The sequence below is a fragment of the Camponotus vicinus genome, unplaced genomic scaffold, assembly GCF_025532165.1.
Source record: "Camponotus vicinus isolate PSW18456_S1 unplaced genomic scaffold, iyCamVici1.0 SCAF_11, whole genome shotgun sequence".
Lineage (NCBI taxonomy): Eukaryota > Metazoa > Arthropoda > Insecta > Hymenoptera > Formicidae > Camponotus > Camponotus vicinus.
In genome coordinates, this window is record NW_028141947.1 from 15,872,975 (window position 1) to 15,896,722 (window position 23,748).

General features: G+C 33.6%; 5 protein-coding genes across 8 annotated transcripts in view; 2 read left to right on the plus strand and 3 right to left on the minus strand.

The window, feature by feature from the left end:
• Positions 1-1,414: 1,414 nt before the first annotated feature.
• On the plus strand, positions 1,415-8,609 carry Tpnci (troponin C type I). 2 transcript variants are annotated; one of them, XM_083083385.1, is made up of 6 exons: positions 1,415-1,627; positions 2,789-2,819; positions 5,103-5,246; positions 5,546-5,665; positions 6,633-6,764; positions 7,622-8,609. In XM_083083385.1, the coding sequence occupies exons 1-6, from the start codon at positions 1,604-1,606 to the stop codon at positions 7,648-7,650; spliced, it is 480 nt and encodes a 159-aa protein (XP_082939511.1). In that variant the 5' UTR covers positions 1,415-1,603; the 3' UTR covers positions 7,651-8,609. The 2 variants fall into 2 exon arrangements, with proteins under 2 accessions (XP_082939511.1, XP_082939512.1); XM_083083386.1 differs by having other exon boundaries at positions 1,416-1,606.
• On the minus strand, positions 7,621-12,526 carry LOC145962346 (NCK-interacting protein with SH3 domain). Its single transcript, XM_083083381.1, has 9 exons — positions 12,183-12,526; positions 11,887-12,080; positions 10,937-11,815; positions 10,422-10,624; positions 10,239-10,342; positions 9,947-10,165; positions 9,686-9,858; positions 9,487-9,584; positions 7,621-9,395 (listed from the first exon to the last, which is right to left on the minus strand). The coding sequence occupies exons 1-9, from the start codon at positions 12,208-12,210 to the stop codon at positions 9,305-9,307; spliced, it is 1,989 nt and encodes a 662-aa protein (XP_082939507.1). The 5' UTR covers positions 12,211-12,526; the 3' UTR covers positions 7,621-9,304.
• A 240-nt stretch (positions 12,527-12,766) lies between these two features.
• Taf5 (TATA-box binding protein associated factor 5) lies at positions 12,767-16,101 on the minus strand. Its single transcript, XM_083082217.1, has 11 exons — positions 15,943-16,101; positions 15,607-15,792; positions 15,279-15,481; positions 14,983-15,179; positions 14,687-14,891; positions 14,502-14,621; positions 14,279-14,424; positions 14,068-14,205; positions 13,574-13,767; positions 13,176-13,467; positions 12,767-13,103 (listed from the first exon to the last, which is right to left on the minus strand). The coding sequence occupies exons 1-11, from the start codon at positions 16,003-16,005 to the stop codon at positions 12,889-12,891; spliced, it is 1,959 nt and encodes a 652-aa protein (XP_082938343.1). The 5' UTR covers positions 16,006-16,101; the 3' UTR covers positions 12,767-12,888.
• A 793-nt stretch (positions 16,102-16,894) lies between these two features.
• The window catches only part of LOC145962339 (uncharacterized), a 120,694-nt gene continuing 113,840 nt past the window's right edge, over positions 16,895-23,748 (plus strand). Inside the window, exon 1 of the mRNA XM_083083367.1 lies at positions 16,895-17,452. Coding sequence (XP_082939493.1) covers positions 17,314-17,452 — 139 coding nt within the window. The 5' untranslated portion in view covers positions 16,895-17,313. The remainder of the gene's footprint in view (positions 17,453-23,748) is intronic.
• The window catches only part of Tup (LIM1_Isl and LIM2_Isl domain-containing protein tup), a 34,525-nt gene continuing 28,951 nt past the window's right edge, over positions 18,175-23,748 (minus strand). For 2 of the 3 annotated variants that reach the window (XM_083083369.1, XM_083083371.1), the window contains 3 exons: positions 21,555-21,856; positions 21,218-21,439; positions 18,175-21,052 (listed from right to left, as the gene is read on the minus strand). In XM_083083369.1, the coding sequence (XP_082939495.1) occupies positions 20,822-21,052; positions 21,218-21,439; positions 21,555-21,856 (755 nt within the window). In that variant the 3' untranslated portion in view covers positions 18,175-20,821. The remainder of the gene's footprint in view (positions 21,053-21,217; positions 21,440-21,554; positions 21,857-23,748) is intronic. The other variant, XM_083083370.1, reaches the window with a different exon arrangement.

Genomic DNA, 23,748 nt, shown 5'->3' on the forward strand with positions numbered 1-23,748 from the left:
CAAATGAAATAATGTTCTCTCGAAAGAAAAGTAATATTCTAATTAATACAATGTATAAAGTGTTGTATCTGATATACAATACATGTATAAAGTACATACAATGTATAAAGTGTTGTATCTTATATACAATAGATAATGTTACATTCTGATTCTTCGTTGATTACAAGAAAGCTCCTTGTTACAATTATTATTTTCGCAAGAAAGAGATTCAACGCAGGGCGATTATTACTTTTTTAATTAAATTGTCCGTCGCTTTTGCTTCTATTGTTGCGAAGGTTTTTGTCCCGATTCCAAATGATGAGTCTGACATCGATTTATCCGGTGCACCATACGCTCCTACGTTTTACTGTCGCTTACTCTAACCGCAGGATTTTCATTCTCTATTTTCGTACCACTGCAGTACATCGCTACGTTCTCTCGCAGGAGGGAACGGTTGTAATCATACAATATAAGCGATCTAATAAAAACTTGTTGGAATATCGCGTTTTTATATTAAATATTTGAAAAATTCCAAGTTCCAAAATCCAATGTCAAGCAATAATTTATTTTATTATAACTATCTGCTTATTTGTTTTATTCTATGTACAATTCACACTTTTTACGCAAATAATTTTACAAATCAAGGAATTATTTAAATTATATTTTTGACAAAAATTGTAATAGTATCGTTAATTTTACACGTTAATTATACTCGTAATAACTACCAGTTTTGTGTGAATAATTTCTCAAAATGAAGTTTATAGATCTAAATTTCCTTCGCGAATCATTGAGCTTTGCGTCAAAGTTCTTTGATTAATACGCCTTGACCCAGGACACAAAACAGCACAAATGAGTGGAGATGCATATTTAATTAAATATAATCGTATTGAATGGCACTTTTCCTAACATTTCTTACTTTCCATTAAGATAAAATCTATCCAAAATCAAAGAATTTCAAAAATGCAAAATATTTCGTTAGAGAGACTTATTTTTTTGATGATGTTGTTTTCTTAAACTTGAAACTTGAAACTTTCTCCTTGTCAATTTTGAACTATCTTTTAGAGATTATAATCTGAAAATTAATTTCTCATAACTTTTTTTCAGTTCGCATCAAAAGAGAGGAAAGAGAGAGAGAGAGAGAGATTGAAGAGATAAAAATAGTTGAATTGGAATAATAGCCAGATATCTTTCGCCACCGTTATCAGATCTCGCGGGTGAATTCGAGACGAGGAGAAGCCCGCCTCTGCGATCTGCGAGAGACCCCCGTGACTGGTAGGTACGTCGTACACGGCGTCCCAGAAATAGCGCAAGCGCTTTCCCGAAAGCTTCGTGGACCACCGAACAGACATGGACCGACGATTGGCTGGAGCTTGCGGGGTGCGGATCGCGACTGGCACGCAACCGCTATATCGTCCTATTCGAATATTACCGCGGCGCCGCGTCGCCTCGCGGCAGTGCGTTTAATCGACGACCCGCAAAAGAGATTCTCTACCCCCTCTTTGGAATTGCACGTTTTCATATCTTCAGATTCAGACGTGTCAGACAATTCGTGCGAGACCGCACAGTAATACCTCGGTGTTTTAAGTAGAGTAAAAAAAAAAGAAAGTCCTATCGCGCCATCATCATGGTATGTTCTATCGATGATATTGTAAGTCGTCGCCCTGGTAAACATACACGTTTTCCTACTGTCAATCTGTACTCTAGTTATTTGTTGTATTTTTTTAATCGTCTCTTTCTTTCTCTCTTTCTCTCTCTCTCTCTTTCTTCTTGTCTATTGTAAGAAAAAATTATCTGCACGTCACCGCCTGGGTATTTAACTTTTTAGATCTCTTTCTCTAATCTGTTTCTATAAATATCGTTTGTGCACTCTTTTTGTTTTATTTTTTATGCATCGTGATTCAGTAATGATTAACACGTATCACGTAACTCGGATTTTCTAATAGTCTAATTAATCTAATAGTAATCTAATAGAATGCTAAGCACGCGTATAAAATATCTGATCGATTGACCATTTATTGAGAGAGATATTTTGGAGCCGTGATGGATGGGATTCTGGAAAAACGTGATTGTTTCTTAGACGGCGAGTCAGTTCGACCGCCACTTTAACATTAGCTTCGAAATTAATACGTATCTTACTGCTTAAAATATACTGTTAAATGAAAAAAAATCTTCCTGTACGATTCTTACGTAGAGGTTGATACGATCAATTATGATAGATATGTTTAAAGTGGCGGTTCGAACAAAGTTAATTTTAATGAATTATTATCGGTAAAATCGAATAGAAAGATAATTGAGGCTTTCTGAATAAAACAATGATCCTGTGATAAGGCATAATTATTGCAAAATCATAAAAAATAACGAACACTATGCATGATTTACTTCGGTAAAATTATAATTCAAAAATTCATTAACTAAGAAGTTCAATTATTCTGTCTGTAATGTACTGCATGCCTGTGAAGACTTCCAAAATTTTCATAGTAACTAATTTCGAGATATTTTTTTAAATATAATCCTATATAGAATATTTCTATATTTGAAATCTTTAATTTCAGAAGTAAAGATAAACTCAATTGTTTAAAAAAAGCATCTGTTGAATGAATTTTAACAATGCACGAATGTTTCTACCAAAAGTAACTGCATCAATTTTTAATCGAACGTATCAAATCTATTCAAAGTCTTTAACAAATTGTATAATACTTTCGATTAATAGGAATGATAAAAGTGTTCACCGTGTAGACATCTTTATAAAATGTTCATTTTATATTTAGTGTCAATTATAATTATATCGTATTTCTTGCGATGTTCACAGGCTGATGAGTTGCCGGCGGAACAAATTGCCGGTATGTATTCTTAACAGCTCGTTAATCCCTAAAGTAAAATCGCACTAACAATTTCAAACTCATACCGTTTAAAACGAGGTAATTGAGAGCTATTATTATCTATTATAATCTTGCTATCGATATAACAAAAAGATAGCATATATCTCAAGAAGATTCATGAAACAAACAAATTGTAAAATGCACTGGCCAAAAATGCAGAACAAATAGATATAAATCTAGTCAAGCTTGTACAACTACCCAGAACTTAAAACCGTAATATTACGTGTCAAGAATTGATGAGAGAAGTTGCTTTACACGATATTATCTGCGATTTATTATTACGATAAATGTAACATTTAATTGCTAAAATTTATGTCGATTTAAAAGATTTATATATATCAATCTTTTCAGTTTCCTTCTCTCTGATAAAGGAAAGATTGATGATTTGTAAAAGCATTTTCGGCATCACGATAGTTCGTCACGGATGGTTTATATTAGAGAGAATGAAAATAGAAACCCTTTAGATCGAAAGACGATATAACACCAATTGACGTCGAGCCCGGATAAATTTTCATTTCGCTTTCGCCGAGTCTTTACCCGAGTTTATTTACGCTTTAATCCGATCGGGGGCAGCTGCGGAGAGTGTGTCTATGTATAGCTATCCCTCGAAAAGCGCACGGGTCTCCCAACCGAGACGAGGGAGTATCTCGCGCATACGATGATCGATTCTACGAATACGCACGTGTATCGGAATGATAAAAATAGGAAAGAGAGAACGAAAAGTTACTCTTTAGAACGGAAGGCTAGAAAAATGGGCGACTGTCGTTTCCAGCTGTTTGCGATCATCGTATCGGATCGTTCAAAGAGAGAAATTTCAAAACGCTTGGAGCAAAATGTGCCCTCTCGCATAAATCAAGCTCTTTCTTTACAACGAAATAACGCACAACGAAAGAGAGAGAGAGAGAGAGAGAGAGAGAGAGAGAGAGAGAGAGAGAGAGCTCTGTGTGTTACGAATATAACTCGAACAATACAATTCTCTTCGAGGCTGCCGAAAATACATCAAGGCTCAATTTTTCTCATTTGATTAATAATGGAACTGACGCATTTATTTATCATAAAATAAAACAAAAAAATTTTTAAGATACCACAAAATTCTGCTTCAAACATTTCATACAATTTTTATATATAGTTAAATTAATATAAATATTAATTAAATTAAAATATTAGATATTGCACATTAATTAAATATTAATATACGTTATATGTACATTTTTTAAATATTTCGTACAAATTATGGCGAATTCTTGATTATATTGGCGCCGAGTAATCTTGTGTGTTTGCAATGAAAATAAGAGATTAGTCGCGAAAAACAGTGAGGTAATATGATACCAGTAAAGTGTCAAAAGCTTGTGAATTTTGGATCATTTAATAATTCAAAGTAATTAAACAACAATAATGATAATAATATTAATTAAATAATAATTTAAATTCATCTGACCTCGCGAGATCGTATGATACGCGAAATCGCAGATGCGTGTAATTGCGAAATTTCCAAAGGGTCTTGATAAACAATCTGATCATGTAACCTGCTGCAATGGTATACCAAGCTAAATAAGCTCAGCGTCAGCTGGCTAGTGCTGACGGAAGGACATTAACATTCGGTCTAAATCCGTATCGCCGCGGCATTTAATGTCTTTAGCCGGATGACTTATTGTCGGCGAAACTAATCTCGATAGAGAGACTATTCTGTCTTTTATTTGACTCGTTTAATAATTCTCAATTATTTTTAACTATAATTATTGTTACAATAATTATAGCTAAATCTTCTATTATTCTGTCGCTCGTTGATCAAATGAGCGTATAGACACGTCCGATCTCCTCCTTGTCATACTTTGATGTATGTGGGAGGAGGATTTCCAGAAAAGATAGGGATGTATGTGGGAGGAGGTCGGACGTGTCTATACACCCATTTGATCAATGAGCGACAGAATCCATATTAGAAGATTAAGATTTATCGAATCTAAAACCTGCTATTTATATTTTATATTATTTCGATAGTCTTCTTAATTTTTATTATTTTCCCTAAAATTTTCAGAAAAAAATTATATACTAAAGAATTATATAAAATTGTATAAAATATTGATTTTATGATAATTAATTTTGTGTAAAAGATCTCGTTATTATAATTGAGAAAATAATGATACAAGAGTGATACAAAATTCTAGTTTCAGAAGAAATTTTTTTATATAAAAATTCGAATAAATATTAATAATAAGTATAGAATAAGTAATTTATATTTTGCAGTTCTACGCAAAGCTTTCGACAGCTTCGACAGGGACAAGAGCGGCAGCATCCCCACTGACATGGTGGCTGATATTCTTCGACTAATGGGCCAACCATTCAATAAGAAAATCTTGGACGAACTCATTGATGAAGTTGATGCCGATAGTAAATAATAACATATTACATATTAATATTTAACGCAATTAGTTAGAAATTAGATTTAATATTTAACGCAATTAAAGTTAGAGATTAAAAATACAATAAAGTTTATTTAAAGTATATTAATGATTGCGCAATAATGACTTGTTTACTCTTCTATTTTCGACGTGTTTACAAGATCGTTATACGATCTTAATACGAGTTGTTGTCAAATGTCGTGTGATTTAATTTATTGTATAATTGGCCTCACAGAATTCTATTTATAGAATTCGCAATCTCTTTCTTACACAATTCTTCGCTTGCAGAATCGGGACGGCTCGAATTTGAGGAATTCGTCACATTGGCGGCGAAATTTATCGTTGAAGAGGACGCGGAGGCTCTGGAAAAGGAACTTCGGGAGGCTTTCAGGCTCTACGACAAGGAAGGTAGGACAAGTTGCTCGCATAAACAGTTTTAATGGAGAAATGAGGTTTCCCATTATTTCTGCACTGTTAACGTTAGGTGATGACATCGCAGGCAATTCGCTGATCGTTTTAGTAACGACTATATTAAATCCAATAATTTCGAAAGCAACGATAAACGTTTAAGAATGCGAATGCAATATAATCCGCGTTGGCACATTTTGTCATATCGTGTCACATTGTATGATACTATAATTGATTCATTATAGCACTTATTTGGAATTATCTTTTCTAGTTTCTAAATATATCTCTGATCATAAATTGTAAGAATATCCAACAAGTGTTAGCATTGCAATAAAATTAATTCATTATTTTCATGCTTTTTCTAGAATAACATATTTTAAATCGAAAAATGTCCGATACTGTATAACATTTGTCTGTTGCCTTTATATATACAATGTCTTTTCTATATCTAATCTATAAAATTACACGATGTCTTCCTAAGTGCAAATATCTTGTTTTGTAAAATCAACAAAATCCATCTCGCAATTCTCGAGGAAAGACATATGTGACAAAGTATGACAAGGAAACGTCGGGGTACAAACAAGCGCATTAAGTTCGTACTATACGTGAACGTAAAAATAAGTCGGCTACGCGGAGATTCCCAACGGAATCACCTCACGTGGCGGCCAAAAGCCAAGAATGTCGTAACACATCTTTCATGAATTACGATTATGTCGAAAGCAGTGCGTATGTATTTTAATGTGTGTATGGCTGGCAACGAGAAGATAAATTATCCGCTTTACGAAGCGAATAAATTTTGCAATTCCGTACAAATCTATTGTTTGTACCAATTGAAGATAATGCTTTTGAACATATGATTAATAATAAAACAACGTGTAGCGATTATTAATGATCTCTTAGCAATTTTCATGAAATTTAAATCAATCAAATGTTATTTAAATCTGCAATTTTTTTTATTCTTACTTAGGTAACGGCTACATCCCAACGACGTGCTTACGCGAGATCCTGAGGGAATTGGATGATCAATTGACGAATGAAGAATTGGACATGATGATTGAAGAGATCGATTCTGACGGCTCTGGTACAGTTGATTTTGATGGTACGTTCTATTCTATTTCCCTCTTCTCTTTTTTCTCGATAGATAAAAAAAAACAATTTTTATTTTAAGAAAACAAAATATAGACTTTTGGATGGCTTAGGTTTAAAAAGAAATAATTTTTAATTTCTTACGAAAGCATTTCGTCTCGTGATATTTTCCAACTTTAATGAAGAATATTATGTTTATCATTATTGAATTAAAATATTCCCTATTTTATTCTTCTAAAGAATCGGTATCTATCTTATTGCAAAACCCAGTGATTTATTTATATATGAAACAGCTGGCAGATCGGAAATGATCATGAATGATGTCATTGATTTCGCGACCCGCGACTATCTATTTTTATATTCGCATTTAACAAATCGCAGCGATTTATCAAAATCACACGTCCGTTCCAATTCTTGATGAATTTCATATGTGATGTTCATAAATATCGAAACGTAAAGTAATAATTCTGCAAGAAATAAGAGTATTAAAAGTGAATTGAAACTTATTTTCTGAAAAGGTGGAGTTTTAATTTTCGTACATTATCAGTTTGTATTTACTATGAGTGATTAAATTAATGATCTTTAATTTCTGTAATAAAATAGTTTAAAAGTATACAAAATAGTAAATGCATGCATATAAAGGAATTACTTAAACCCAATAGCAAGAAATTTATTATATAAGAGATATGTTAATTATTAAGAAGATTATGAAGAATCTTGAAAATATCTTGAAAATCAGAAACTTATTATCAATTGAATTGTCAGAAAGAGAATAATTATAAATTCCACTAAAATTATGTAACTAATTTAAGGCAAAGCTAAACAAAAATTGCTTGCTGTAAATTTATTCTATTTTCTTTCTCGTTTCAGAATTCATGGAGATGATGACCGGTGAATAATTACCTTGAACGAATGATAAATTGCTTTTGGATCCAAAGACATGTGTGCATGCAACCATTACATTTTGGAACTGATCATTCGCATATTTATGATAAATCAATGCACAGCAAAAAAATTTATTCCTACAGGTCCTTCCGTTTTGTGATTAGTCTCGGAAGAAAATTCCTGCCATGAAACATTACATCGAATGAATATTCCCTTTTCATACTAAGTCCTTGTATTTTTTTCATTAAAAAAATCAATATATATATATATATATATATATATATATATTTATTATTATTAATAAAACAAGATAAAAATCTTATATTTTGATGACAGTATGTATAATTTTCCCTGAACGTGTGTTTCGTCATAGATAAAAATTTTTAATGTTTCTCGACATATCCGAGCAAATCTTTTTTCATGTTGGTTCGACTAAGGCTGTTCAACATAGAAAACACATATCTTACTTTTATCATATTATTTTTTAACGAGATTCTTTAGTTAATTTATAAAACTAAATGTAAAAATAATTATGTAATCTTGTTTTGTCTATTTTGTTTATATATATTTGTCTATTTCTTCTTTTATTTTTCTAATTTTTAGATTTCACAAAAGTACAAGAAAGAGGAGAAATATCAATATGTCTTGTCTGAGAATTATCAGCTAAATCTTTTATTTATTTAACATTCAATTAATCACAATAAATTTGAGATTCTATAATTGACATGTTGATAGTTGCAAACATAACGTAGAATAACATGTTTAAAAAAATATAGTCACTAATTATAGACTAGCAAGTTTACTGATAGCACAGTGGTACCTAGTAAGTCTTATAAGTAAATCCGTGAGAAAGTTTTTCTATCTAGATTTTATTTTATATAATTAAAACATTTGTAAAATAACGGCACTGTATTTAGACATAAAAGTATTTATATTTTACTGAAAAATAAACTATATATAAATTAGAATTTAATTTTTATGACTTAGAATATTATTCTGACACATAGATGTGGACTAGATTATATATATTTTACGAAGAAATAACACTATAATTTTAATTGATTTGTCCAGCTTTTAACAATGCACGCAGATATATATATATATATATATATATATATATATATATATATATATATATCAACTGTATTTTTATATTAAACTTTATTTCATTATGTATAATCTCATTATATATAATCTCTATATATAAATTAATATATGGAGAGATTAACTATAATTACTAAATGTAATTTTTAATTATGCAAATATTGGAATATTTTTAAATATCAATGGTCCTCGTAATAAGAGTGAAAAGGACTTCTTTGTTATTTCATGCATTATATATATATATATAATAATTTTACACATACGAAATAGTTATCTTTTCACTCTAAATAGTTACAATTTCACCTAAATTGCAACAAATAACATCTTAGCACCATAACTGAATGAAAACATTTATGGCAGTTGGAAAACATATCATCGATATTTCATGAATTGTGCGCATTTCTCTATTTCCTCTTTACTAAGATTGAAAGAAAATAAGCCAGGATTAACAAAAACTCATTGCATGAGTTTGATTTGTTTTAATAAATTCACAGATCTCTATATTTAGACGAGAGTTTGCAAGTCATCTTCCTCTAAATCTTGATCAGAGGATGAAATTAAATGTCACATCTTAAATAAATGTGGAAATTCGTTGCTAATTTCGCGTACTATTTTTTGATCTTCTTGACTCTCTGTTGTTTCCTCGCAGAATATTCTAGAGCAAAATACAAGATGAGAAAACAAAATCAAATTTAACACAAAAATATTTGCAGTAAGTTGTATCACGGCATATAACTCAATCTTACCTTGTAAAACATTTTAACAAATCTTCAGATCGATGACGATGCTCTTTATAGCTTGAAGTACGTAGAACTCGACGACAAAGTTCTAAATATTGTCTACGCTATTATTAGATTAAAGATTGATATAAATATTAGGTACATATTTAAAATATTTTTCACAAATTCAATGTAAACATTTTTATCATGTAACATAATGCAATACCTTATCACCAGGGAACATATCGAAAAGTTGCCGTAGAATGATATCAATGAGAACTTTCACATCATTGGTATAGAAGAGACTTGCTATGGCATCATTACTGAATAAATCGATAAAAAGCTTCAATACAGAGTGTGGCGGTTGAGGCTCATGATCAAATATTCGTACCGGATCCTCTGCAATGAATTAAATATCAGTTTATTAATCAGTTTGAACAGATCAGTCATATCGATTTGTGATATTATTTGCATTATTAAAATTCACCTTCTCTATTAAAAAGGAACAAAATTTTTTCAGTAAAAGTCTTGGCCACAGTCCGCTCACGTAGAGCATTTAGAACCATATTCTCGGAAGTTGTAAATTGCAGATTGTAGGACAATATTAAATTTATGAATAAGTCTGGAATTTGGTCTTCTAAATCTGTATCAGGTGGTGTTTCTATTAAGTCCAGGAGGAACGATATAAAATCTGGACCGAGTTGTTCTATAATAAAATTCATAAGAATAAATATATATTTTAATCTATATTTGATTGAAATTATTAACTTTTTATTTACCTAAATGTGTAACTGGCATGGGTTCACCCATTGAAAAGATCATTGTAAGTAGTAAAGAGGAATAATTTAATCTTAATACATTTCTGGGATTACCCCTCATATCTCTACAAAAGCATATAATCAAGAATTTTACTTACTATTTAAAAAATATTATCAAAAAGTTTTAAATTTATATTGCAGTACCTTGCTAATTCCATTGGTAAAATACTATTTAACATTATAGTTAGAACCACTGAATCTAAACTACACATAACACCAAACGATTGCAACAACAATTGTCTGATAGTCCATCTTGTTTCCATTTGATAATATTGTATTAATATTGTTACTCCATTGTACCGATCTTGCCTCAAAACATATCTCGATACATTTGCATCAGCATTGGTCTATTCAATAAGGAATATACTCATGAATATTAATGAATATTAATTTAATAATAATAAGCAAATGCCTATATTTATATCACATATTTAATGCTAACAATTATAACAATTATACATAATGTTCTATATATAAAAATAGAAATGTAGAATGACAAAGGGTACAATGCCTTTAAAAATGCATATATTGACTTAAACAAAAAAAAATTTAATTGAAGATTAGAAAGAATTAGGAATATGTAATATCAAGATCAAAGTATTAAATATGTGATATTAACATCTTAATTCAAATACTCTATTGCTGTTCATAAAACATACCAATATTTCCGTCAGTTCTTTGATATATTCCACAATGATAGATTCATCTTCGTAAAGCATCCAACTCCTTTGCTGTGAATCTTCTTTACATGAAGTCAGTTCGGTAAAAATTATTTTCAACCTATTAGCATCATAAGTTTCTTCTATACTCATTTTTGACACAGTCAATGGTGTTTGTAGTTGATGTAACAAAGCATCAAGATAATGACTTATAGTTTCTGGCAGCAATTGTTGTAGGCCAGACACTACCACTGTGACTGCTACTTTTGACATTTCGTGACTAAGTTGAGTGTTTTTGCGCACTTGATCGAGTAATTGATAAGCGCTTCGCGAATTAATGGCTTGTAATGACGAATTGCTCTTAATGGGCGAACCATTTTTAGTTGATGAATTGCATTTGATTGGCGAGTTACTACATACAGTTTGCATGCTACTCTGGGAGGAGCTTTTACGAACATCCGTGATCTGCGTCTGAGCTCTTTGCACAGTATCTGAAGATGATTGACGAGGTAGTGATTGTTCACTTTCTGTCACTGGTCGTTGAGGGATTGTTTGAACAGCATCTGCATTTGTATTACCCTGAAGAGTAGTCCGTGCTGTTGCATAAGAAGTATTGCTCGGTGTCGATCTAACATCTGCTTCTATATTGTCACAAACAGTCACCGAATCTGTTTCTCCAGGTATATTACATTCCAAATCTGGCGGTTTAGGCGCCTGTCTCTTAAGCTTCCTACTTAATTCAACTTGCTTTTTCTTCTCCACCAGCTGTGCCCAAAGATCTTGCTTGTCGGAAGGAAGCGATTCACCTTGTTTATTATTTTCTGTTTCCAAAGTTATTATACAGTCGTCCAAAAAATCAATCAAGAACTGAGGCTGGACCTAGTGATTAATTGATAATTAGAAAAAAAAAAATATATATATATATATATAAATAAACAAAATCGACATACCTTCACAATAGTAACATAATTTGATGGTATATAGCCTAGGCGTCCTCCTCTATTTACAACTTGCCACCAATTCTTCTGCTTGACATTACGCTGCAGCAAGAGGAAATGCTCGCCCACCCGGAAGCTGAGAGTCTTGGCGAATGTGGCCTTGAAGTCGTACAAAGCTTTAACTACCTCGTGTCCGTTATCCGCAGCTACGCAAAATAAAATACGACCAGAAGAAATTATATATCTCGAAGATGTAAAAAACCGGCTCTCCAGAAAATGCAGACATATGTACCAAGCTCTCAACTCACCTAACCTTGCACTATTATCGTCCATCATGTTAGAAAGTGAAACGGTTTCACGCCAGGCAACGCCCGAAAGTGACAATTGGAATGTCGGAGAACCACCTACTTACTTTCATTTACGCGCGCCGACATTTTATCCATTCATTTCCGCCTCCTACTTGCCTATTTTTTGTCAATAGCTTTTTATCGCTCGGTCGAGTTCTGTCAACGTTGTGTGCGTGTATGCATCAACACACCACCACACAGATCGCGCTTATTGCCGCAAGAACTGCACGTTTACTACCGCCATTCACTCGCACCTTCGAGTTGCAAGATCTTGCGAATTATCGATCGCAATGCATCATTTCGCTCGACCTCGATGTTGTTTTTTATTTCAATTTTTACTTACACATTTTCTGATTTCATAATAACGTGTAACGACGATTATATAAAGTGAGAGAATCAGAAATGATATTAAATACACAAATATCTTAAAATTTTCTGTTACTATTTTAATAAAATGTAATTTTCACTAATACTAATTTATCGCGTTTATAAACGGATTAAGTAGTTTTTATTAAAATAGTAATACATATACACACAAAAATATGTAAATAGGAAAGATTTATTAATGCTTTATGATAATCTATGTTACATTTGATAGAAGTTATGATATACTTAATAAGTAGTTCAAGTCTTTTATGTATATAAAACGAATCTGAGATGTAATAAATTATGTAGAATCGAACATACCGATACCCAATAGTAAATTTCTACGTGAAAAATGTACTGTCAGGACAGATGTATTTTTTGTAGCAAAAGTACGCAACAAATAAGATTCTGCATTAGTCTTCACATCTGGATTGTGCGAAACATTTACATCTTCTAAACTCATCTCCTCTGCTAATTTTGTGAAATCCCACAATTTTAGCGTACAGTCTAAGGATCCTAGCAAAATGACAATTTATTATTGACATCTATTTTGTTTAATTTAGACAAATTAATAGATAGAGCAAATACCTGAGACTAGAATATTGCCGTCTCGACTAAACGATAGGCAATGAATATTATTTGTATGACCCGATAAGGCTGCAACAAGATGACCATGCGCTAGATCCCATACGAGTACGCGATGATCGGCACCGGCTGAAGCCAAAAATCGTCCTTCTGTTGAAAAAGCTAGAGAAAAAATCGGTCTCTTGTGCCCGGTCATTAATCGAACTTGACTGCCAGTCACACAGTCCCATAATCTTACAGTCATATCGCTCGAACCAGTCGCGACGTAATTCGAATTTGGATGAAATTGAATTACCTAAATCAAAAATATATAAAATAAGATAATAATCGATCATTTTTTCGACTAACAATTAAATAAACAATTAAATAAACTTGACTGATGTCGATAAATGTTAACTCACATCGACATCTGAATAATGGCCAGCAAATATTCGTAATGGTTGATGAGAATCAGTTGCCCATAGTCTAGCAGTTTTATCGTTTGAGGCACTTGCAAAGTAATAACCATGCGGTGAGAATCTTACGCACCACACGGGAAATAGGTGGCCTTTGTAACATACGACGCATGTCCATGTATGGAGTGACCATAGTCTTACTAAAAAAATTAGAGATTAAAAGTTACCATAGAAATTCTTTAGAGAGAGAGAATTGAAATTAATTTTAAGAATTACTAACGCAATCTTTATACATCATTCGCGTGCGTCTATGCATTATTAAGAAAAATATTCTTTATATGTGTGTTAAAAAATTATAACTTTTGATTTTTATTTTCTTGAACTTTTGATTTATGTTTTTATTTTATTGTGAGCCACTTAAAATGTATATTTATATATATATATATATATAAAACAAATTAATTAATATATAGATATACAATGTAATATATGAAACTCACTTGTAGTATCTTCTGATGATGAAAGTAAAAGATTTCTATCTGGACTAAATGAAAGGCTATAAATTGGTCCACTATGACCATACAGATTTTTTGTAGTTTCAGATGTTCTATCATCCATCATTCTAACCAGCACATCCTCTGGAAAGTTTTTTATAATATACATCTTAGAACAATATAAATTGAAAAATTTTATTTCGATTTTATATTCTACCTGCTTCTCGCTCGACGTCTTGTAATAGTTCACCCGTCTTCATCAATCTCAATTTTTGTGGAACTAAACTCCAAACTTTTATACCAGAATCACTGAATCCAATAGCTAGTAAACTTGAATCTTCTGCTACTTCTGCTACTGTTACGCTAATATTACAATATAATTGCAAATGAATATTAAAGAAAACATTTTATTCATACACATTCGTACTATATCTACTTACGTATGAACTGTATTCAGCAATGTATAAAAACATATAGATGGTAGTGTATCAGGTCCCAGAATAACTCTTTTTGACGCTTCCCTCAATGCCTTAACTTTTTCAAGTTTATCCGCATCTTTTCTAAAAATATGATTTATATGAAAAATTATAGAAACACAATCCTTAAGGAATGCATTTTATCTTACAGATTAGGTAATGGCATTCTACCAACAGGTGGTGCATTTGGATCTGATTTGGTTTTCTTTGAAAATAAAGGATCTTTCTTAGCTTTCTTCTTTTTTGGTTTATCTCCATCTCCACCACCTGTATCGTCCTCTTCTTCTTCAGCTGGTGCTACACACTGAATATCTGGTTCCTTTAAAAGTCCATAATAGACTTTGGCCTTATTATCTATAAAGTAACAATTTTGTTAATAGACATTTTCTGCTATAATGCATACATAAAAAACAATTCTCTTAGAAAGATGAAATAATTTTATTACCTTGTCTAGTAGCTTCACCCACCATAGCTCCAGATGTTGCGTCTATTTGTTCTTTATTACGAGCAACACCTTCATACATGTCAAGATAAAGGTGCTCCTGTATAATATTTAATAAAAGATTATGTTTCTTCTCTTGCAAATGTCGTTTTAGTATAGAAATTGTGTCTCTTGACATTCTAATTATAAACTGGTTAGATCTGCAAATAATATATGTTTATAACACTTGATTATATTGTTGCACCCGGGGCGACAACTCGGGCGCGCAACAATATTATTTTTTTCACAGACATACTTACTTAAAAGTATCAATAAATTCATTCTCTGCCATTTGCTCTCTTCTTGTTACATTAGATAATCTTTTCAAGTCATCTTGATAATATTCTTCTAAACTTCCACCAAACTTTTCCATGAGCTGTTTTGCTTCTTCAGAATGATTATTGTAAACCAATTCTAGATATGTATGCACTAAAACTGGATATAGTATGGTCCCCAATTCATGCTATAGCAAATATATAACATAAGAGAGATATTATAATATATTATTATAAACTTATAATATATTATCATACTTGGTACACATACTTTGTATTCATAAATATGTCAATTTTTATAGTTTCAATATACCTTATAAATATCCAAAGCTCCTTCTACAAATTTCTTCAATTCGCTATATGCTTTTTCATACTGTGCAGGATCCCCCTCGCTCTTGTAAGCACGAAGAACACTATTCACCTCGGAATCAGTTTTCTGAGCTTCTTCAGCCGAAATATCTGTAAGATTAGCTTCTTTTCTAAACAATTCTTCGGTACCCTAAAGAAAAGTATAAAAAAAGATTAATAGCATTCTCCTATCAGTTTAATTATACACAATTTATTTATTATATTTCTCATAAAATAACACTTATTAACGCTGGTTAGAATAAGAGATAATACCTCAAGAGAGAAGTAATAATTAACTTACTTTTAAATTGTACTTCTTCAAGAGCTGTAAAACAGCGAGCATAGTGCTTTTATCGTTATCCATCTTTATGTGCGAACTCTCTTTGTGAAATCTTCTCAAAAATACGAAATGTACAACAGAGGAACCTAACCTAATCTTAAAACAAAACACTGAAGGGTCGTCTACAATGGCCAATCAGTCAGCAAGCTGCTTGGCTTTGATTGGTCTAAAGAAATCTTTGCTTCTTTTGCCCTGATTAGCCAATCAAACGCTTCAAAGCATCCAACATTAATTTTCCCACAGAATTTCTTCATTATTAAATTGTAGATTAGTTTTAAATAAAAGAAAAATATATTGAATAAAGCTGTATTTTCTCCATATATATAATTATATATGGAGAATAAATAAGCCATCTCCATATTATATATATCTCCATATTATATATGGAGATTAATAAATTATAGAAATTTAATTGACAAGCATAATGTTTTTTATTTCACATCATACTTTTTAACATTAAATTCTATCGATAGCAATTTTTTTCATCTAGATTCAACATTTTGAATCTCACTCTATTATATATATTCTGGTAATATTGAATTCTTTCAAGAACAAGCAATAGGATCAAGGTACGATAGTAATTTTTTTACGCGATTATTTCAATATATCAGATACTCTGTATCCTGTTCAAGTATCGTATGCATTTTGAGTTTACGCGGCATAATCTTTAAAAAGGGAGCGAATCGCCGTGATTGGCTCGCTGTTCGATATTTCGAGAATCGCAAGCGGCTACCCACCAATAGTTGACGCGTTCCAACGAGCCGAGCGCAGTGATTGGTCCGTTGCAATGAGCCGAGCGCAGTGATTGGCCCGTTGCATCGAGGACATCCGTAGCTTCGAGAATCGCAAGCAGACTCGATACACAAGAGTAACAGTGCGACTCGCGACGCGGTAGGTCGGATTCGAAAAATTGCTCCGTGTTTTCCGTGATTCCGCCGATTAATCGAGCGAGTTTCGCGCGTGAAGCATCGTCGGGAGTGCCGAGTGAAATGTGAGCGGTCGTCGTTGCATTAAATGTCACTCAGTTAATCGCGCGTCGACGTCGTAATCGGTTGTGATCGCGCGCGTCAAGTCAAGGTAGTCTTCTGTCGATTCGAAGATTCTCTCGATTTCTCCGCATTTCTCGTATTCCGAAAGTGGATTTCGCTTATAACTCGTCATCGTCGCGAGTGTCGAGTGAATAAATAAAATATGCTATATATTATATAGTAAGATAAAAAAGTAGCAAAAGTGTAAAGTGTGGTGCATCAAGTAGTGTGAACGAACCGAAGCTGCTCCGGGTTCGCCAAAAGTGGAATAAGTGTTAGCGAAGGCCGATCGCAAGGATATGGAATGCATCGATCAACATTGATCACCGGATTCGTGGATCAACGTTGCAGATTTCTCGAGGATGGGCAAGGATGGAGGAAGGGGGATGAGGATCGCGAGATTCATCGGATTATCGGATATCGATGCAACAACGCCGCGATTGGTAAGTACTTTTTACTTATAATTTCAATGAGTACCGCCCTGTTGATAAAACTCCAAGCAGGTAAAATCGTGCTTTACTTTACCGTTTATGGTAATCTTTTTTTTCTTTTGCTACGCTTTGTTACCGACGAGATACCGTTAGGTGTATGTAAATAATTTATATACAAGCCACCGTGTAGCGCTAGCGTTTTGAGAAACTGCGATATTTGTGCTCCAGAACTGATATAATATATATATTCCCCCAAGATATTGAAATATCATATACATTAAAATTTAATACTATAAATTTTTTCATATTCATTGAAATTATTATTAATTATTATTCGTCATATAAAATATAATCATAATATAAACGAATCAACCCGTGTTTTTCAAATTATCATGAAATTTAATGAAATTTGTAATAATAAATTTATTATAAATTTACTTGAATTTTGGATACTTTATGAGCGTTAATAATATAGTAATAATATATTAATAATATTATATTATTAATATTGTATAATAATATATTAATAATATTATTTTATATCGAAATACACAAATATCGAAAAAAATTACATTAGAATTTTACAAGACAAATTATTATTTTTAACTCTTTTATTATTGATGGGATAAGTGAAAAATGTTTCTAAAGGTCTCTGAATGTCATCAAGGTCTCTAAAGTGCATGTTTGCGCCTAAACAAGTAAACCTTGTTAAAATGATTATTTGCTCATTAAAATATTTTTGTTTGACAGTTTATTACATACATTGTGCCAGTATAGAAATATCATACAAATCCGAAGATGCTTGAACGAATTACGAAACCGTTAGATCTACGTATGTTTTTTTTCTTTTTTTTTAATCACGTATATGTACAAGAGAGCGGTGTGTAGATTTTACACAAACACCCAAAAAGGCTAGTAACGCATCGTGCATACGTCCATGGTGAATTTTACATATCTTTTTTTTCATTAAATGAATAGCCGAAAAGTATTATTTACAATTTGGTGGGTTATTCGCCGTCACTTGTTAAGCTTTGCACGTTTTCTTCATGAAAATATATGACAAAGCTCCAAAAGCACATTTCTAGAAAAAACATTGTAATAATGATCTTGAAATGCGATACAAAAAAATTGGAAAAATAATCATTACATATATAACATTTAAATCCTCCTTTTTTTATTAACTTTTAAGACGCTTAATCCTGGAAAATTCATTTCATTCGAAATCAGTTATAAATGTACTAATGCAACATTTCCAGAAAATTTAATAAGTTTAAAAGAGTGCACAAAGAGTCTAAAATATCTTCTCGAGACAATGTTTTATTGAAATATATCGACAAAAGTTTTAAATCTTTTAGAATTTCCTCCAGTAATAAACTCGAGGTACTTAAATTCATTCCAGGATTTGAATTATCAAGTCGAATTCATATTTAAAAATAGCGTGTATCAAAATAAAAATATATACATAAAATATTTTTTTTAATGTTACTATTTATATTTTCAACTCAGACAATTGTATTTTAAGTAATTCTAATCATTTTTGCGACGAAAGTTGAATTAGTCGTCGGTTTTTTAAACGACAAAATTTTTTAGCGAAACACAGAAAATATTTAATAAGCGAAATAGTTGAGGCAAATGATTAATTATGATAATATAAAATTTAATATATTTACGACTTTAAGACAAATATGGAAAGCGATAAAGGTAACATTAAAATTGCGTACAATAGATAATTCATTTTGTGCGTTTTGTTATAAATCTCCCTAGTTTACTAGAAAATTGCCAACTTTATAACATAATTATTGAATACAAGATAAAAAAGAATTCACTTTTTAAATATAGCTTCCTAATAATATAATTTTTAATTTCTCCGATTACTCACAAACGCATCTGATTAGAATGAGTAGACAGAAGTCGGAAGGAAAAATAGAAGAAAAATTAACAAGTACGAAGCTAAAAAGTCTTGCTTCAAAGATCATTCATAATTTTGCGTTACAATTAATTCCTATCAATTTTTTACCATTTAATTAACTTGTTTCTTACAAGGCGACTTCGATTGCACGGTTTGTCAAAATGCAGCTTTCTTTATGTCTAATGTTATTGAAGGAGTACCGCTCCCTTGTGCTTCTTCGGCAATTAAGCGTAATCATCCATTTTTTTAAAACCGAGGCATGTGTATCATAAGTACAGAATCGCCCCTCTCGTTTAGACATACAAATTTGAAAGATAATACAGAATATATCGACGATGACAGCGCGGCAGCTCTCTCTCTCCCTCCCTCTCTCTCTCCCTCCCTCTCTCTCTCTCTCCCCCTCTCTCTCTCATCGAGGATGGATAAATAAATCGCGTCGTATGGCAATATCTTCGCAAGCATATCTTTGCCGTTGTAAAACTTAACATAATTGGAATAATGCGCAATCGTTAATATAAATTTACATATAACATATGTGCCTATATATATATATATATATATATAATATATTCTACTATTCATGTTCTACGCTACAACTTGCGCCTGAGTACATCATGGTTTAACATTGCTTGGATTTACAGCAATTAGCAACTATGTACAGTGTATTTTTCCAGTGTCGGGATCCTCTCTTCTCTCTCCTTATATACACGTGGTCAACGACATGTGTCTAAAATTCTTGTTTCGTCAAGAATTCGACAAAATTGATGTTGCAATTAACAGGAATATCGCGGCGAACTTTTGTCAAGATATTCGTGACATATATAAACGATAGAGGGGGGTAATAAAAATATATATAATATATATAATAAAAAAATGATAAGAATTATATAATAAAAAAATGACAAGAGAATCAAACTAACGTTTAGTCTGACAAGAGAACCGTCGATGATTTTACGTCATTCAAGCTGGATAAGTCGTAGGATGTTCAAGTTGTTTGCGTTGAAATTTTCAAGTGCCTAGTGAGATGATTGATTTTCTGTCGTCACGTTGAAATTGTTACAATTGAAGGGAAAATATTATAAGTGTAAATGTCAATTTGCGAAATTAAGTCCCGGATAACAATATTATCCTCCCCCCCTTTTTGCCCGTTCATTCCCACATATGTATATCGGAATCATGTCGTTCCCGCGAAGCATCTTTCTCCGAATCCCGACGTGTCCCGTCCCGCCCCGAGCCTTGTTTGATTATCGTCGAAGAATCGACGTGAGACACGAAGGAGTCCTTTGGTATCTGAAACTCGTCGAGTGCCGCAAGCGTGCGTTTCCGGTTCCTATCGAGCGCACTTCCGGTCTCCGTCAGATCTGCCGCCGTTGCAACCATCTCGCTGTTACGGCGAGCACCACGACGAGGGTAGCTACGAAGGCGAAGGACGGCGGGCTAGTCGTCGCTTTGCATCCGTCACATGCACGACACTATGGACTTCCCGTATCGTGGTGAAACGAGTCACTGTCACTCTCCACGTAGGTCACGAAGCTGTCGGTGCTGTCGGGATGCTGGCCCATATCCGGTCCGCCGCCGCCGCCCGGATGATGAGGCCCCGGCGGCGGTAAAGGTCCACCCCCGCCGTCGCTCATCGGCCCGCCGAGCATCCCCGGGGGCGGCAATTGCGGTGGCGGGCCTCTGTGCATCTCGTAGCCGTGCATCTGCAATTATCACAGGTAATGGGTCTCTCCAATTTTTTCTTTCAAGTAAAAAATTGGAAACGCGCAAATATATTTTTCTATAAATCGTATCTCTTTTTAGACATTTTTCTCGATCACGTTAAACCAGGAGAGGCTACAGCTGTTCTGTGACGCGTCGCGTTTTACCTGGGACATCAAGTGATGGAAAGACGGCGCGTTGGGATCCAGTCGCTCTAGGTCTGTATGAAGGGCAAACTCCGAGAGCGCCTCCCAGGGCGGCTTGTAAGCCTGGACCTCCAGCGGCGTCATGCCGATAGGACTTTCGTGTCTCACGGGGCTGCTGGCAACCATGGGAATGCCATGCATGCCGCCGAAACCCAACTTACGCCCGTCCTGAAATAAAAAGTGCTTGGATCCATTAGATCGTTTCGTTTCGATTCGCTTATCCTAGCTTCTAATTTGTAAATGTTCATCGACGCGATACCCTTTCTCTCGTCGCTCTCGACGTCATATTAATCTTTACCTTCTCTTGCATCTGCTGCTTCAGAGCGATCGTCTTCTTCTTGTCCTTGCACCTCTTGTTCTGGAACCACACCCTGATGACACGCGGACTCAGCCCGGTCATCTCGACGAGCTGCTCCTTCATGAGAGCGTCCGGGCGCGGATTCGCGGCGTAGCAGGTTCTGAGGGTGTGCAGCTGCTTCTCGTTGAGAACCGTGCGCACCCGCGTCGGTTTCCCGTCGGATCCGCCGCCGCTTTTGTGGCCACCCGAGCCGCGGACGCCGCCGACGCCCGCCTTGTGCGAACCGCTCTCCGACCCGGAATCTGCAAACACGCCGAGAGCTTAGTCCACTTTGATCTTAAATTCCAAAGAGATATATAAATACGTACTTCAAATGTAACATCAATTGTTACGTTAATATAATATCCGAGGAGACATTTTAAATAAAAGATACGCGCTGAATGAAAATGTATGCGAATGTACAAGGTAGCATAAGATAATTTCGACATACATGTGACGTAAAAACAATTATTCCGTATAACGTAAGAGTTCTAAGTACTCATTTGAGGAAATTGGAATATTATACACATGTATGTAACGTTGAAGTAATATCGTACACTTTTCGAAAATGTGTCTTTCGAAATCAAGCGAAATTATTATATGTATATAGTATGATAAAACTAGATAAAACTATCCGAACAAAATTCTTTCGCGCATAAAGTTCGATTCTTCTGCATCCCTTATATATTTTTCATCGAAAATATTTTTGATTCTCCACAATATTGCAACTTTATTCACAATATGAATGCTTCACTATAATTTTCAACGTTTTTTGAGACTCTATCTTTTATGACGATTTTTTATGATTTTATTGTTAAATTAAAAATATATCGAAATCTTCCACGTATCAAAATATATCTAGAGTACTCAAAGGACTATCTATAAATATTATATAAAAAAAAAAAACAAACAGTAATTAATAAATTGTATTTAAGATATCGAGCGACTCGAATTACTCTGTGTGGCCTTTGTATAAATAGATATTAATAGCTCGCGGAAGAATAGGTGGATTAAAAGCCGCAGAGACGTTTTCGCAAAATTAATTAGTTAATCTAATGGGTAGACTCGACCAAGAGGTGCTGTCACTTTTATGATGGCGATAAACAGACGGGAGTGCGCGCGAATTACTCCGACTGAGAAATCATAAACTTGGAAATGGCCGACAGAACTTTCTCAGAAATATCCCTACGATATCTACAGGAGGAGTAGTATCGGGCAATCATAAATCTCTCGGCGTGCTTTTCCGGATTCCCCGTTAACGCTTTTTCCGGACCGATCGCAAGAGGTCCGAGCCGAGAACCGTCGTTTCCCATTTCGTCGAGATTTATTCGCACGAAAAAAAAAAGGAAATTCGCGAGGCAGAAACATCTCGGGCACGAGGGTAAAGAAGGGAACACGCGGTACGATTCCAGTCCATCCGCGGGACCATCTTCCTAACCGGTCTTGCAAAACGGCCGAGAGCATGGGAGGCTAATGGGAGATCCGGATACTGGTCCAACATGGCGGACGAGGAACGCGTAAAAGGTACCGACACGACGGAAGGGGGAGGAAAGGGAGCCGGTGCAACAATCAAAAAGACAATAGTTCAGATGAGCAAACGAATCCGTCGTGATTTCTCGATCGTCGAACGACCTTGGGATCGCGGGAACATTTCGAGCGTCGCGGAGATTGATTAGCAGTCGCAGTCGTAACGTTTTATTTGTGGAAACGAGTTTTGTATTTTTTTTTAGCGAAAAATATCGCGTTTAATTTGTCCGTCTGGCACTTCCCTCCGAATAGTAAGGATCTAAAAAGGTGCGAATAATTTTGGAATCGCTGCAAAACGTAGAATACACGAAAAGAATATATTTTAAAATATTTTATCATAAATAAATTATAAATAAAGTATTTTTATAATAATTATATAATATTCTGAAGCTATAGAAAAACACGTTGTTCTCTGTAACAATTTTTGATTACTATAAAATACCGAAACTATCATCATATTTTTGTGGATTCTTCTTTAAATATCTTTGTGAATAGTTTAAACTTCAAACTTTACCGTTACATAAAATAAACCTAACGATACAAGACATGTCGGAGACGAAATTTGAGACGGAAATAAAATCATTTCGTACGATTTAGCAAAATAGTTGACTCATCCCATAATATTATT

Excerpts from the sequence above, each read along its gene's own strand:
- LOC145962346 (XM_083083381.1), bottom strand. The coding sequence starts at position 12,210 with ATGATGGACGATAATAGTGCAAGGTTAG. Across the intron at positions 10,625-10,936 it reads AAGAACTGACGGAAATATTG|ACCAATGCTGATGCAAATGT; the intron begins GTATGTTTTATG and ends CTTATTGAATAG. Across the intron at positions 9,859-9,946 it reads GTTCCTTTTTAATAGAGAAG|AGGATCCGGTACGAATATTT; the intron begins GTGAATTTTAAT and ends AATTCATTGCAG.
- Tpnci (XM_083083385.1), top strand. The coding sequence starts at position 1,604 with ATGGTATGTTCTATCGATGATATT. Across the intron at positions 5,666-6,632 it reads CAGGCTCTACGACAAGGAAG|GTAACGGCTACATCCCAACG; the intron begins GTAGGACAAGTT and ends ATTCTTACTTAG. Across the intron at positions 6,765-7,621 it reads TGGTACAGTTGATTTTGATG|AATTCATGGAGATGATGACC; the intron begins GTACGTTCTATT and ends TTCTCGTTTCAG.
- Taf5 (XM_083082217.1), bottom strand. The coding sequence starts at position 16,005 with ATGGATAACGATAAAAGCACTATGCTCGCTGTTTTACAGCTCTTGAAG. Across the intron at positions 14,622-14,686 it reads AGAATGCCATTACCTAATCT|AAAAGATGCGGATAAACTTG; the intron begins GTAAGATAAAAT and ends TCATATTTTTAG. Across the intron at positions 13,468-13,573 it reads GCCATTATTCAGATGTCGAT|GTAATTCAATTTCATCCAAA; the intron begins GTGAGTTAACAT and ends TTTTTGATTTAG.